Source organism: Heterodontus francisci, chromosome 1 (genome assembly GCF_036365525.1).
Source record: "Heterodontus francisci isolate sHetFra1 chromosome 1, sHetFra1.hap1, whole genome shotgun sequence".
In the NCBI taxonomy this organism is placed as follows: domain Eukaryota; kingdom Metazoa; phylum Chordata; class Chondrichthyes; order Heterodontiformes; family Heterodontidae; genus Heterodontus; species Heterodontus francisci.
Genome location: NC_090371.1, coordinates 179,750,819 through 179,767,381, shown reverse-complemented (window position 1 = coordinate 179,767,381; position 16,563 = coordinate 179,750,819). Strand labels below are relative to the sequence as shown.

The following is a 16,563-nucleotide window of genomic DNA, read 5'->3' as shown; positions in this document are numbered from 1 at the left end:
CCGGAGTATTATGCACAATTTTGGGCAGCACACTTGAGAAAGGATGTCAAGACCTTGGAGAGGAATAGAGGAGGTTTGCCAGGCTGACACAACAGATAAGGGACTTGTGTGAAGAGATTGGAGAAGTTGAGATTGTTTTCCTTAAAGTAGAGAAGGTCCAGGGAAACATAATGGATGTGTTGAAAAGTATGAGGGGTTTTGATAGAGTAAGTAGGGAGAAATTGTTTCCTTTAGCAAGTGGGTTGGTAGTGAGAGTTCATGGATTTAAAATATTTGCAAAAGGACCCTAGGAGAAATGAGATGAAATGTCTTCACACAGAAGGTTGCTAAGATCTGGAATACACTACCTGAAAAGCTGGTGGAATGAGATTCCCTAGTATCTTTCAAAAGGCAATTGGGCATGTACTTAAGGGTTAACAAATTTGCAGGATTATGGGGTAAGAGCTGGGGTGCGGGACTAAATTGGACAGTCCTTTCAAAGAACTGGCACAGGCACAATGAGCTGAATGACCTCCTTCTGTCCAGTAAGCTTCTACGATTCTGTGAAAGAATAAAGAAATTATATCTGGGATAAACAGGACAAATATCCCTAATGCTTTCCCATTGCTTGAGGACTTGGGATGGCCTCCTTTATCATTGCCCATCCCATTTTCTTTCTTTAGGCTGTATACCCTCTTAATTCATGGATCTCCATTTTGGGATTTCAAAGAGGAGGTTTTCCTGGGTCTGTGCTCAAATGCACTGTGTCATGACCCGGTGAGAAAGGGGTCTAGCATTCCCTCTCAGCCTTCACCTGGTCTTACTGTAACAGGGTTTAATTTTAAACACACCATGTTTTTAGCTCCCCTTTAGTGAATCCTTGTTCACTAAATTCCAATTGTAAGGCAAAGAAGCTAGCCAAACAGGTTTTCTTAGGTTTAAAGAAAAAAGGTTGAAATTTATTAAACTTAAACTCTAATTCAGTTTAACGCCTACGGATACGCGACGCGCCCATGCTAGCATGCATACGTGATGTACACATGCAGATAGGGACAGAAAAGAGCAGAAGAAATAAAGTGGAAAAGTTTGAGGCAATATCTGAAGATGGTTTTGGTTATTGTTCTTCGAGCTCACTGTAAAGTCCTTGATTGTAGGTAGGTCTTGCTTTATGTTGGGGCCCAGTATTCTTCTTAAACCTTGATCGCTGTAGGAGACCTTTCTTGAAGTTCATGTGTCCTCAGTGGGTCCAGAGGCTTGTGAGAAAGAGATTGGAACAGACAGGAGAGGTCTTCTCACTCCAGGAGCAAACAGTCTTTCTCAGTTCAAACTCTTTGTACAATTCAGAAAAACCCAGGTTGCCAAGCAGGTTAGTCATGTGACTAGCTGGTTTGACCACGTCTGTTTGTGGATTCTTTGTCTTCGCCGACCCTGGAATGTCTCCTCTTACACAGAATACCTGGTGCTCAAAGTCCATTGTGGGTTAAATTGGAGCAGGGAATAGCCCCTTTGTCCCTCCAAGCACTGTCTGTTAGGATGCAAATGTTTTTTTCCAGCCACAGATGATCTGTTTAACAAGTCATTTCCTTGCTCCAGCAACAGTTTAAAATCAATGTTCATATGACAAAATTAATATGCCTCATTCTTGGCAGGCAAGGGGGTTTGCATGACAACTGCATTACCATGGCACAGGAAATATTGGAAAATCAGGTGGGGTGGAGTGACATCTGTTAAGGAACTCACCTGATTTTCCTGTACTAATTAAAATAGAGGAACATGAGGCAGGTTCCTTCACAGGCATGCACTCAGCTGATTTTATGATATTCACAGCACTCAGTTGCACATGGGCACAGACTAGGAAAATTCACACATATATCTCCATTTGGTCTTGCTATATCCAGCTTTATGATGTTGTATAATCACCAGGAATTTCCATGGACCTTTTCCATCTTCCCACTGTAACCTCAGAGAAAATCCCATTTACGCACACTCACTTTATATAAATCTCTGATTAAATATCAGTAGTTAGTCTCTTCATTATTAGATTTCCAATTGTTGTCTTTATGTCTGTTTCTTGCACTGTGTTTTTGATTGTTCTTCGTCCTTATGTCATTAAGAATTGTCAGCAAGTGATTTTTAAAAATATCTGATCTCAGCCATTGTCCTCTTTGCAGTTACAATGTCAGTGAAAAGGCAGGCTCTGTGAGTGTCACAGTGAAGAGGACTGGCAACCTCAATCAATATGCCATTGTACTGTGCCGTACTGAACAGGGGTTAGCGACTTCTACTTCTGGAGCTGGCTCAAAGCTGGGCCAACAGGATTACGTGGAGTATGCAGGGCAGGTATGTGCAAGATTGATATATGTGAGGGTGTATTAGGTGTCATCACAATCAGTAAGGGATGAAATGATATCTGACAGTTGTCTGAATTTGTTGCTTTAAATATTTAAAATGTGTATTTGGGATTGATAGTTAAATCCTTCTTTCTGATACAAAGTTGGATGGATGCCAGGTGTGCACATATGGTGGATGCTGAAAGTCGGAAAATTTAAAGGGAAGGTTCGCTGGGAATATCCTCAGAGCTGGTCCCGATCTGCCACTGTAACTTTACGTGGGGTTTCAAATATACTTCAGGCGAGTTGATGGCAGTGGAGCAGAGGCAGCTCCCAGGAAACTCCAATCCTATATTTTCCTGCAGTAGCAAATTTTAGCAAAAAAGTTGACATGAATATATGTGAGGAACAACATTTGATATTTGCATCTACTCTTTTGGTAAAACTTGGAAATTGAGGAAAATAGACCCCTAAGAAAGGGAAAATTCTACCAAGCATCATTAGGTTAATCTTGCAATCGAGATTTTCCGTTCTTGACATTGTTTGGACCCAAATAGTGTCAGCTTTTAGTAATTTTAACTAATGGTGGTGACATAAAGCAGACAATATTACATTAGCTGTAATTTTTCAATGTGAAGGAAAATCAGTCAGGGTGTATAACAGGCAGCCAATCTGATATCACCCATTTTGCTCCATCTCAGAAAGTTTAAACTACCCACAATCAAATGAATGTGTGCGACAAGTGCAGCTCACCACCACCTTCTCAAGAGCAATTAGGGATGGGCAACAAAAATGCTGGCCTTGCCAGCGATGCTCACATCCCATGAAAGAATAATAAAGAAAATTTTACCCAATTTTATATGGTCAGCTTATTTGCATCACTTCATGTGCCGTTTTAGATGAGTACAAGGAATACAGTAGTGGTAGGAGTAGAAAATTGTGTGCAAGTAAAATTTTTAAAGAAGCAAAAGGCTCAGACAATATCTCAACCCAATATCAACCAAGGCTGAAGGGGAAAGAGACTGCAAAGTGACTGGTAAAAATGAAGGGAGAGGAAACCCAAAGTTCTGACATCAATTTGCAGGAGAGAGTCAGAGCAACCCAATACCCGAGCATCTGTTTGATGGCTGCTAATCTGGATTTGAAGCTGCTTGCAAGAGAAGGAGGCTATATTTCCCACCACCCCACGTTGTCGCCGTCCACATCAACATCCCCATATGTCAGCACTGCTACATGCCAACAGTGAGGTGGAGCCACGTTTCAGTCACAGCACCATCATTACTTTCATTGATTATGCCAGTCTTGTGCTACATGGTTGCTGCAAATATACCTGCAGCAGGTGGCAGAGCTCTGCATCTGGCTCTGCTGATCTGGGCCATGACCAAAGTCATTGCCCAATAAGTGCAACCAGCGTGCCACTATGGTGATGAAACCATGGTAGGTGCAGCCAATCATGCTACTCTTCTCTTGATCATCCAGGCATGTCTTCTTTCATGATGTGTCACTGAAACCTTGACATATGGTGACTGGAGCGTGTCTAAGAAGCAGCCACCATTTTAATTAGTGAAGCATTCACATGTCTCATTGCTGTCTTTGGGTCCACACAACTTCGCATCCTCTGGGAATAGGAGGTATCTTCACCTATATCTACAGATGCAGGTGTGCAGGCATTGGCAATTAGGCACAAAGCACTTCTCATGTAATCTGTCCCCACTTCCTTCCAAATATGTCACATAGGGAAATTCTTGGAAACCCATTGAAGCCAATATTGATGCCATGATTGACACAAGAAACTAATACCGACAAGGAAAAAAACATGAAGAGAAAAGGTTAAGACTGAAATGTACCTACCTTAATGTATTTGTGTCCTTCTTGTGACTTAGAGACATAGAGTCATTTACAGCACAGAAGGAGGTCATTCGGCCCATCAGGTCCATGCCGGCTTTCCACGGAGTGATCCAGTCAGACCCACTCCCTTGCACAGTCCCCGTAGCCCAGCAAGTTTATTTCCTTCAAGTGGCCATTCAATTTCCTTTTGAAATATTGATTGTGTCCACTTTCACCATCCATGTGGGCAGCGAGTTCCAGGTCAGCACCACCCGCTGCATCAAAATGTTCTTCCTCACATTCCCCCTTCATCTTTTGCCCAAACCCTTCAATCTATGTCCCTTAGTCCTTGTACCATGGGTTAATGGGAACAGTTTTTCCTTGTCTAACTTATCTATGCCTGTCATAATCTTGTACACGTCTATCAAATCTCTCCTCAATCTCCTTTGCTCTATGGAGGACAATCGCAGCTTTTCCAACCTAACCTTGTAACCATGATACCATTCTGGTAAATCTCCTCTTCACCCTCTCAATGACCCTCACAACCTTCCTAAAGTGTGGTGATCAGAACTGGACCCAGACTCTAGTTGAGGCCTAACCGGGGCTTTATAAAGGTTCAGCATAACTCCCTGCTTTTGTGCTCAGTGTCCCTATTTATCTATTATTTATTTATTTTCCATACACTTTCCACTGCCTAGCAACCATTGCACATGGGTGTGTGATTTACATGCTGCAGAGCAGAATGAAAGCACGTCAACCCTGAAAAGTCCTCCTTACGATCACCTGGGGGCTTGTGCCAAAACTGGGAGAGCTGTCCCACAGACGAGTCAAGCAATAGCCTGACATAGTCATACTCACAGAATTATACCTTGCAGACAATATCCCAGATACCACCATCACCATTCCTGGGTAAGTCCTGTCCCACCAGCAGGACAGACCCACCAGAGATGGTGGCACAGTAGTATACAGTCGGGAGGGAGTTGCCCTGGGGGTGCTCAACATCGACTCCAGACGCCATGAAGTATCATGGCATCAGGTCAAACAGGGGCAAGGAAACCTCGTGCTGATTACCACCTACTGCCCACCACCACCCCTCCGCAGCACCCCCCCCCCCCCACCCCACCACCACCTCGGCTGATGAATCAGTGCTTCTCCGTGTTGAACACCAATTGGAAGAAGCACTGAGATTAGAAAGGGCAGAAAATGTACTGTGCATGGGGGAGGTTCAATGTCCATCACCAAGAGTGGCTCTCGGTAGCACCACTACTGACCGAGCTGGCCAAGTCCTAAAGGACATAGCTGCGAGACTAGGTCTGCAACAGGTGGTGAGGGAACCAACAAGAGGGAAAAACCTACTTGACCTCGTCCTCACCAATCTACCAGTCGCAGATGCATTTGTCCATGACAGTATTGGTAGGAGTGACCACCGGTCAGTCCTTGTGGAGATCAAGTCCCATCTTCACACAGAGGGTACCCTCCATCGTGTTGTGTGGCACTACCACTGTGCTGAATGGGATAGATTTCAGACAGATTTAGCAGCTCAAAACTGGGCATCCATGAGGTGCTGTGAGCCATCATCAGCAGCAGAATTGTATTCAGCCGCAATCTGTAATCTCATGGCCTGGCATATCCCCCACTCTACCATTACCATCAAGCCAGAGGACCAACCCTGGTTCAATGAAGAGTGCCAGAGGGCATGCCTGGAGCAACACCAGGCATACCTAAAAATGAGGTGTCAGCCTGGTGAAGCTACAACACAGGGCTACTTGCATGCCAAACAGTGGAAGCAGCATGCAATAGACAGGGCTAAGTGATCCCATAACCAACAGATCAGATCTAAGCTCTGCAGTCCTGCCACATTCAGTCGTGAATGGTGGTGGACAATTAAACAACAGACAGGAGGAGGAGGCTCCACAAACATCCCCATCCTCAATGATGGGGGAGCCCAGCACAGCAGTGCAAACGACAAGGCTGAAACATTTGCATCCATTTTCAACCAGAAGCACCAAGTGGATGATCCACCTCTGCCTCCTCCTAAGGTCCCAGCAACACAGATGCCAGTCTTCAGCCAATTCGATTCACTGCACGTGATATCAAGAAATGGCTGAAACCACTGGATACTGCAAAGGCTATGGGCCCTGACAACATTCCGGCAATAGTACTAAAGATTTGTGCTCCAGAACTAGCTGCGCCCCGAGCCAAGCTGTTCCAGTATAGCCACAACACTGGCATCTACCCGGCAATGTAGAAAATTGCCCAGGTCTGTCCTGTCCACAAAAAGCAGGACAAGTCCAACCCGGCCAATTACCGTCCCATCAGTCTACTCCTGATCATCAGCAAAGTGATGGGCGGTCATCAACAGTGCCATCAAGCAGCAGTTGCTCAGCAATAACCTGCTTACTGACGCTCAGTTTGGGTTCCGCCAGGGCCACTCAGCTCCTGACCTCAGTACAGCCTTGGTTCAAACATGGACAAAAGAGCTGAACTCAAGAGGTGAGGTGCGAGTGACTGCCTTTGACATCAAGGCAGCATTTGACCGAGTATGGCATCAAGGAGTCCGAGCAAAATTGGAGTCAGTGGGAATCAGGGGGAAAACCCTCCACTGGTTGGAGTCATACCTAGCGCAAAGGAAGATGATTATGGTTGTTGGAGGTCAATCATCTTAGCTCCAGGACATTACTGTAGGAGTTCCTCAGGGTAGTGTCCTAGGCCCAACCATCTTCAGCTGCTTCCTCAGTGACCTTCCTTCAACCATAAGGTCAGAAGTGGGGATGTTCGCTGATGATTGCACAATGTTCAGCACCATTCGTGACTCCTCAGATACTGAAGCAGCCCATGTCCAGATACAGCAAGACCTGGGCATCATCCAGGGCTGATAAGTGGCAAGTAACATTCGTGCCACACAAGTGCCAGGCAATGACCATCTCAAACAAGAGAGAATCTATCCATCTCCCCTTGACATTCAATGGCATTGCCATCGCTGAATCCCCCCACAATCAACATTCTGGGGGTCGCCATTGACCAGAAACTGAACTTGGCCAGCTACATAAATGCTGTGGCTACAAGAGCAGGTCAGAGACTGGGAATTCTGTGACGAGTAACTCATCTCCTGACTCCCCAAAGCCTGTCCACCATCTACAAGGCACAAGTCAGGAGTGTGATGGAATACTCTCCACTTACCTCGATGAGTGCAGCTCCAATAACACTCAAGATGCTCAACACCGTCCAGGACAAAGCAACCCGTTTGATTAGCATCCCATCCACAACCTTCAACATTCACTCCTTCCACCACCAAAGCACAATGGCAGCAGTGTAAACCATCTACACGGTGCACTGCACAACTCATCAAAACTCCTTCGATAGCACTTTCCAAACCCGCAACCTCTACCACCTAGAAGGACAAGCAGAAGCATGGGAACACCACCACCTGCAAGTTCCCCTCCAAACCACACACCATCCTGATTTGGAACTGTATCACCGTTCCTTCACTGTCGTTGGTTCAAAATCCTGGAACTTCCTTCCGAACAGCACTGTTGGTGTACCTACACCCCAAGGACTGCAACGGTTCAAGAAGGCAGCTCACCACCATCTTCTCAAGGTCAATTAGGGATGGGCAATAAATGCTGTCTGAGCCAGCAATGCCCACACCCCACAAACAAATTTAAAGAAAGAACTGCTGCGTAATCCAGTCCTACCTCTACATTAATCATCAAATGAAAGATCCACCTACCTATGCCACTGGTCGTCACCCTCAAAATCTACATCACAAAGTGGGTGGATTTCCAACAAAATGGAACTCCTACCCATTTTCTGTTACCTACTGCCTAATTTATGCTGCCACAATGGGTAGCCAGCAGCATTAGATCCAGGTTTATAAGTAATTCTGAGGTAACTTCTTTGTCCCTAATTTTGTTAATAGGATTGTAATATTCTGCAAGCTTTGTACTTTCACATTTTATAACAAGAAGCTGTCAGATTTTTCACTAGTAAAGTATTCAAGTATAACTAGGTAGTACGTGATGCTACGATTGGAATGCTTACGTATTAATATAAAGATCATAACTAACACTGACTGTTAATGACATATCCATTATATATCTTGTTGCAATTTGTCATTGATGGGATCTGTGAGCAGAGTGACTGGTGCCTCCCTACCCTGTCAGTTAGAGGTTGGTATGTGGCACTGATTGGTCACATTCTACAAAAAGAATATTAAAAATGTTACTATCCTGATGACTCAGTTCAGAAACGGACAATCAAGTCTGCAACTGATCCATACATATCAAAAAGGTCTGAGTTTAAGATGAGTTAACTGATTTCAGCTAGGTTAGTAATTGAGAATAATAAATATCAGGCAATGTTCTGCAGCTATTTGTTATTCATTGACTCCTGCTGAAAAATACACAGGTCTGCACATTGGGTGAGGAGAGGATCAACTCTCATATGATGCCTCCTATGATTAAATATCGTGCTGATACTCCCTACTTAGTGAAGAACGCCCATGAAGAAAGGTTCAAGTGGACTGTATCCATGGAGTCTCTGGAACTACCAATTTGTGTCAACTCCCTCCAGAAGAGGAAGAAAACTGTAGTTGGGGGGGTGGAATTTATTTTAAGAAAAGGTTAATATTCCTTAGTGGAGCAGTAATATTTTATTGCAAAAGTGTCATGGGAACTGATGAGAAACAATGTCTGGAATTTTAAGTTGGGCGGGAGGTCCCGCCCACCAGCCAAAAAGTTGGGGGCAAGCTATGCTTTTAGGTGGCCCAAGCCCTTAATTGGCCTCGGGCAGGACTGCCGTCCCTCTGAGGCAGGAAGTGCCACCTCCAAGTCCCACCAACCAATCAGCGAGCCGGCTGCTCTCAACCCCAGCTCTCAATCCCAGGAGCAGTGGCTACTGCTGGGACAGCAGCCAGGGAGAGGAGCAAGAGGGACACCGGTCCCAGAAAAAAGGTATGTTTGTGGGGCCTCGCCGGGGACGATTGTCCGGGCCCCAATGAGGCAAGGGGGGGGTGGCGGGGCTGTCGTTGGGTAGGGTTGGGGTGAATGTAGTTCAGTGGGGGTGGTTGAGCCATGGGGGGGCCCTCCATGGGGCACAGGCTGCCCGATCAGGAGGGCCTCCTCCTCGCAGCCCACAAGGAGACAGCCAGGTTTTACTGGGTGGCCTCCTGGGGGTCCTGAGCCACCCGCCCACTGCTGGCAATATACCAGCGGCGGCCAGTTAATTGGCCAAATTGGCCTGGGGCAGGCTGGCCGTTTGTCGCTGCCGCCGCACCTCATGAAATTGCAGCAGGGCGGGAAGGCGATTAGAACGGCACCCCCGCCTCCCACTCAATTTCACGACCTCCCACCATCCTCCCCCCCCCACCCCCCCCACCCACCCAACCACCTCCAGCCCTCTCCTGTCTAAAATTCTGGCCAGTGAATTGGACTTCCTTCCTTTGTACAGTATTAAAGGTATTAAGCAGTCTCCATATGCTTGTTTCTTCAATAGGTTCAATTTGATGAGAGAGAGGATACAAAGGCTTGCACTATTGTTATAAATGATGACCAGGTATTTGAAAACATTGAAAGCTTTAATGTGGAGTTGAGCATGCCCGCATATGCTTTGCTTGGGAAGATTACCAGAGCTAAAGTGAATATCAATGACACAGAGGATGAGCCCACGCTACAGTTTGACAAGAAACTATATCGCGTTAATGAAAGTGCTGGATTCTTGTTCGCCCCGGTGGAAAGGAAAGGTCTGTATTGTTCCTTTTTCTTCAATCTGTAGCATTAACTAGAGGGAAGCAAAGAAATACATAATTTTTGATGCCTAGTTAAAAGAATAGGAGAAATCTGTTTTTCTGTTCAGTAATAAAATGCTATTAACTTGCATCTCGAACAGCAGGTCAGATTTTCACCTTCCTCCTAAATTCCTAAATTGGAGCGATGAAGCCAATACGAGGTTGGATAATCCTGATCCATGCTACAGTCTTTTCTTGGAGTTAGGGCCCTTAGGATTATTATAATCTTATGTACCGAGCAACATATTTCTTACTCCACATAAGCTTTACCCACCTAGATTTTGTTTCTTTGGTTAGTTTTAGAAAGGTGTGATAGGGAAACCAGGAATTACAGACCAGTTAACCTAGGGTTGTCAACATATGGCCCATGGGCCAGCCTCCGGTGGATATATTTCAGAGAGGAGAAATTTTCCATTGTCTTCTTTCAGACCAGCTTTTTAAAACATTGCACCGTCCGTTTCACAGCCAACTGATGCTGGGAGCAGGAACAGCGGTTTCCCAACTTGGGACAGATTCGGGGCTTTCCAGCAGGTTCTGACTTTTTTTTAAAAGCTCACCAGAAAACCCCGAATCTGTCCCAAGTTGGGAAACCGCTGTTCCTGCTCCCAGCATCAGTTGGCTGTGAAACGGACGGTGCAATGTTTTAAAAAACTGACCAAAAACAACGCTGCTGTTCTGAGCATTCCCGCTCCCTGCAGCTGTCGGAGAGAGAGGGGCGGGTGGGGGGACAGAGAGGGGCGGGGGGAAACAGAGAGAGGGAAGAATGGGGGGGGGTGCAGAGAGAGAGGGGGCGGCAGAGGGACAGAGAGAGAGAGACAGAGGGTCGGGGGGGGTTGAGAGAGAGGGGGGAAGCAGAGAGAGAAAAGGGGGCAGAGAGAAAGAGAGGGGGGGCAGTGAGAGGGGGGACAGTGAGTGAGGGTAACACACAGAGAGAGAGAGAGACAGAGGGTGAGAGAGTGATCAAGTTCACTCCTGACAGATGAACATCTATCTCGAATACTCGGCATCGCTACAAGAAGTGTCTGGGCAAACATTGACTACTTATGCAAGCAAAAAAATACCAGGTAACTCACTAAATCAGTGTCCAACATAGTGATGAGAAAATAAGTCAATAAATGATTCTTCACAAAAATGCACATTTGTTGTTTTGATTAATAGTAAGATAAATTTTTAATGCCTTTTTATCTTTCTGAAATTGTCTCACCGGCCTGCTTTGTAAGACAAAAATTGTAATGTGGCCCCCCCCCACCCCCACACAAAAAGGTTGGACAACCCTGAGCTAACCTAACATCTGTTGTCGAGAAATTACTAGAGTCTATAGTTAAGGATAGGATGACTGAACACCTTGAAAATTTTTAGTCGATCAAAGAGAGCCAGCATGGATTTGTAAAGGATAGGTCATGTCTGACAAATCTGATCGAATCTTTTGAAGAAGTGACTGAAGTAGTGGTCAGGGGAATGGCTATGCATGTTATTTATATGGGCTTCCAGAAGGCATTTAATAAAGTCCCTAATAAGAGACTGTTGACTATAGTTGACACTCATGGAATTGAAAGCAAATTATTGACCTGGTTAGGAAATTGGCTGAATGCAGAAGACAGTGTATAGGAGTAATGGGCAGGTACTCTGATTGGCATCATGCAACGTAGTGGTGTCCTGTAAGGATCTGTTTTGGGACCTCAACAGACTCGAGGGGCTAAGTGTCCTACTCCTGTTCCAATGTTTAACATGTATACATCAAAAACTATATTGTTTTACTAGAATTATATTTTACAAAAATGTTTTTCCTATTTTTACTGATACTTCAGCGTGACGATCATTTCAGAATTACACAGCCTTTGATCGTAAGCCTCAACTCTGTGGTTCTACTCTATTTGTTTTACTGGAGTGAAGGGGAAAGTAGAAAGAAAGCTCATGTTCCTAAATTGACTGAATTCCTGTAATTACCTATATCACATCAGTTATCCGATTTTCTGGCTCATCAGTTCCAGCATATCAGTCAGCAGAATCTTTAGTCTGGTACTGTATCTCCAAAATCGGCTCTATGGCCTACTAATTGTTACTACAGATTCCATAGAAAAAAAAAAGTGATATCCTACATTCAGCTTTCAAAGGATAGAGGGCGACACCCATTGACTGAGCATTTCATCTGGCATTAAGCATCGCCTGGGTAGAGCACAGTAGGATTGTGTAAGTGTACTAACGATCAGCCAGATTTTTCATTCATTAAACCTACTGCTCTCTGTGTTGAAATCAGCAAAATAAAGAACTGAACATGCAATCTTCTTGTCTAAGGCTTAGTACCAATCCATGAAGTGCATGTATTTACTGAACTTTTGTTATTCTTCTCCATTCAGGTAGTCCCGTCAAGCATCACTTATCATAAGTACCAGTCAACCATTTTGATTTGCATATGACTCTCTTAAAAATGAACACAGCTTCACATATTTAAATGGATTTGCAATCTATCTCTCACTTATTGATTAGATCTCCTCTGATTACATGATGATATATTACTTCCTTTTAATTACTTTCTTGAGGATAGTTCCTCCGTAATAGTCAAATAGGGTTACATTATCCGAAGGTCATGATTTCAAATACTATCCAATGAGTTGATAGATTGGACAGTATTTTTCAACCCAGTATGCTTTGAATGTGCCCATCTAGAACCATTTTTGTAGGAAATTTGGCCACGAAACAATTTTATAGGTTATAGCATAATTTGTAGAAATACTTTAATAATGGAGAAAAACAGACTCATAAAATAGAATACCAGAACAAGAACCGCATGAGTGTTTCAAATTCCTCTGTTTTTTAGTGCAGTGGTAAATGCATTTGCGTCAAATTTTTATTTGTGCTGTTTAAAAAATACTTGGGTTAACAACTTTGTGAAAATCATATTCAAAAGGATTATAGTGCACTAAAATATTGCACAGAGAAACTTCAACTCATGAAGAAGAGATGAAACACTAAATTAGCTCTGCATCAACATATCAAGAGCTTTGCAACACTGTGGTAAACAGTCTTTGCTGCTGCTTCAACAGGCAATAGCTGCTTTCTTACATGACAGACAGATGTTGTTTTCTTGTCCCTGTTTGAAGAATCCTGAATGTAGCATGGATACTGAGCTGTACTGAGGTACAGAAACAATTGCTTCTAGCTCTGGGTTTACATGACCCAGATGTGATTTGAAGAAAGTATATTCACATATCTCTTTGAACTGTTGTCACTCCATAGGAGACACCAGTAGTACAGTCTCAGCCATCTGCTACACTGTACCAAAAACAGCCAAAGGCAGCAGCCTGTATGCCTTGGAGTCCGGTTCAGATTTCAAATCCAGGGGAATGACAAATGAGAATCGTGTGGTCTTCGGCCCTGGTGTAAGCATGTCAACATGTGATGTCAAGCTGATTGATGACAGTGAATATGAGGAGGAGGAGGACTTTGAGATCATCCTGGCTGATGCATCTGACAATGCACGGATCGGGGAAGTTGCTGGTGCCAAAGTGATTATAAATGGACCCAATGATGCCTCATTGGTATTTCTTGGAAACTCTTCTTTCACTGTTAGCGAAGATGCAGGTAGGTGCATGATTTACTCCATAGTTATCATCAATCATCTAATGTCTCACATTGCAGTTTTAAAATCTGTGAAGTTAAGGAAAACATTATGGATTTTTGAAATATTTTCTGCATTATTTTACTATTTATTTTGGTAAAACATAGACCTTGGGTAGAATTTGGTCAAGTAAATGTGATGTAATATGTGAATATGATCGTCATTTAAAGATTTAAATTTATAAAATACAATATCCGGGATGTTAGCCGCATGACGTGGGTCTCAACCTTCGCCAAAAGCGTTGGCGAGAATCCCGCGTCACCCCTTCTGCGGGAGGCCCACTGAATCAAGAGCCAGTAAGGCACTTAACTGGACAGTGGCGGGCCGTCCACAAGATCATGGGCCCCGCCAATGGAGGTCCAGCCCTCGGCTGGCCAATCAGAGGCCGGCAGCTCTTTAACTGAGCAGTGCCACCTCGGAGGCACTGGCTGCTGTCAGTGGAGCATCCACCCCAGGGCAAGGAGCGTGCTGGACCAGGGCCACAGATAGGTCAGGACAGGAGGGGTCTCACAGGATGGGGGTCACGAGGGAGTGGGGGTGTATGGGTCAGCAGCAAGGACAGGGGTTTGGTTCTTAGCAGGCACCCACCCCCCCTTTCTGGATGCCGGGACCCTCTGTGCCTTTTAACGAGGGACCACCCCCCCAGGAGCTGGCAAGCAACCTGCAATGTTTTTCTTGCTGCACTCCCCGTGCGGCAAAGGGCCCACCCGCCGCTGGGCTGATTCCAGCGGGGACAGAATGAGGCCCTAATTGGCCATTAGTTGCCTGCTTAATGGCCTCAATTGGCAGCAGGGCGGGAAGGCCGTTCACAGACCTTCCTGCCCCAGACTTAATTTCGGTGGAGGTGGGAAAGTGGCGGGGTCCGGCCTGCCACCATCCCGCCCGATTACATGCTCTCCCCGCCTCCAAATCCACCACAGGGGAGAGCATAAAATTCCCCCCAATGTTTCAAAGGTAATGCAGAAGCTGCTGTTTCTCACCAGGCTGGTACATACTGTCATACTGAGATGTATTTATTTCTAGGCTCCATTGAAATACCAGTCATCAGGCATGGCAGTGATTTGTCCACCCCCACTTCAGTGTGGTGTGCTACCCGCCCTTCAGACCCTCCTTCTGCAACTCCAGGCATTGACTATATCCCCAGTTCCAAGAAGATTGACTTTGCACCTGGCAAAACAGAAGAGGTAAATGACTTGACATCTGAAATAATATCACAGTGTGCACAGAGCTGTGTTTAAAGCAAGGCATTGATTGAAGGTATGGTGACAACATATATGAAATAAAAATAAATATGCAAATGGTTTTACATCTATGATTTCCCCCATCCCCCACATATTCCCCCACATTGCAAGCTCAGCCATGCCTCATAGGTAGTAGCAAATGGAACACAAGTATTTTCTTACAGAGGGATAAAGGCATTTGATAGATGATTTTCTGAGTCCATCCTGTCAGTGATGATTAATAGTGCGAAAACCATGGGCAGCACAGGGCCAAATTTCTGATATTGCCAAAGTTTGAGGCTCTCTAATAGCAGCACAAACTCATAACATTCTCCCTTTGGAGTGCAGGCATTTTCTTACAGAGGGTAGAAAACTGGTAAGCCACAGGACTTTTAGTGCATAAAAGAGAAGTGTGAAACATGGGTAGTTTCCTATAGGGCAAAAGCGAACATTGGTAAGTGTGAGCTTCCATTATGCATCTTCTAAAAAGGCTGATTACAGAAGCCTGGAAGTTTGCCCTGTTGGGCAGGGACTGATATATGTCGCAGTGACACCTAAAGAGGAGAGAAAATACAAAACACTTTACTGAAAGATAAAAATAAGTTTGACAGTTATCAAAGTTTCAAGTCAACGGCGCCCATGTAACATCTGAGTAATCCTATTTCCAAATAATACTGCAGGTTTTTTGAACGTCAAGCTCCAGTAGAAACAAAATGAGATACTGAAGATTCATTGTACATGTTCAGATCAGTGATTTGATAAAACCGATCAGATCTTTACAATTTCTGGGAATTGCAGATTTATCTTACCGAGATCACCATAGCTGACCTAGAAAAACAAATATCCAGGATGAAATGGAGAAAAATATGTATTTTTAAACAGTGTCAATTATTAGTCTGCAGTAACTTTCCCCTTCCCACAACAGAAAACATTCATATCAGTAGAACAGCAAAATATTGCAAATTCAGGAAATCTGAAATATAAACACAAAATGCTGGAAATACTCAGCAGGTCAGGCAGCATCTGTAAAGAGAAACAGAGTTAACGTTTCAGGTCTGTACAGTCGTCTTCCCCTTCACTTCCCTCTAACCGCATCCCTTCTTCCAATCTCACCCCTTGCCGTGTATTCAAGATACTTTTTGACACTCTCTGACCCTGAACGATCTGTCCTTAACAAAGGCCTCAGCTACATCCTCTTACACCCCTGCCTCAATGAATGTAGAGCTCGGCATGACACTGTGCTCTTGTTCTATTGCCTCCACCTCCACGCCCACTTCTTTGGTCAGGAGTCAACCACCACCACCCCCCACCCCACTCAGTGAGCCTTTTTACCCATCTCCAGTATTCTCATTTTACCTGGACCCCTCCCTATGGCCTCTTAACCTCTCGACCTTTTCACTGAGAACTGCGAGTGAGACATTAGCTGTCTCAGTTTCTCTGCTCCCCTACTTCAATCTAACCTTTCTTCCTCTGAACTTACTGCTCTCTGTTATCTTAGGTCCAACCCTAAAATTGTCACTAAACCCGCTGATAAGAGTGGTGCTGTTGTTGTCTAGCGTACTGACCTCTACCTAGCAGAGGCTGAACACCAACTCTCAGTCACTTCCTGCTACCTCCCCCAGACCATGACCACACCACTGAACATCAAGCCATTATTTTCAGGATTGTCCCTGATCTCATCTCCTCTAGAGATTTTCTCTCTACAGCCTCCAACCTCATAGTCCCCCAACCCTGAACAGCCCGCTTCTACCTCCTTCCCAAATCCATGAACAGGACTGACCTGGTAGACCCATCATTTCAGCT

The 16,563-nt window shown here is 44.8% G+C and overlaps 1 protein-coding gene across 3 annotated transcripts in view; it reads left to right on the top strand.

Annotated features, from left to right (window-relative positions):
- The window catches only part of fras1 (Fraser extracellular matrix complex subunit 1), a 617,312-nt gene that overhangs the window by 540,804 nt on the left and 59,945 nt on the right, over positions 1–16,563 (top strand). For all 3 annotated transcript variants that reach the window (XM_068039139.1, XM_068039130.1, XM_068039149.1), the window contains 4 exons: positions 2,151–2,319; positions 9,630–9,876; positions 13,159–13,503; positions 14,564–14,724. In XM_068039139.1, the coding sequence (XP_067895240.1) occupies positions 2,151–2,319; positions 9,630–9,876; positions 13,159–13,503; positions 14,564–14,724 (922 nt within the window). The remainder of the gene's footprint in view (positions 1–2,150; positions 2,320–9,629; positions 9,877–13,158; positions 13,504–14,563; positions 14,725–16,563) is intronic.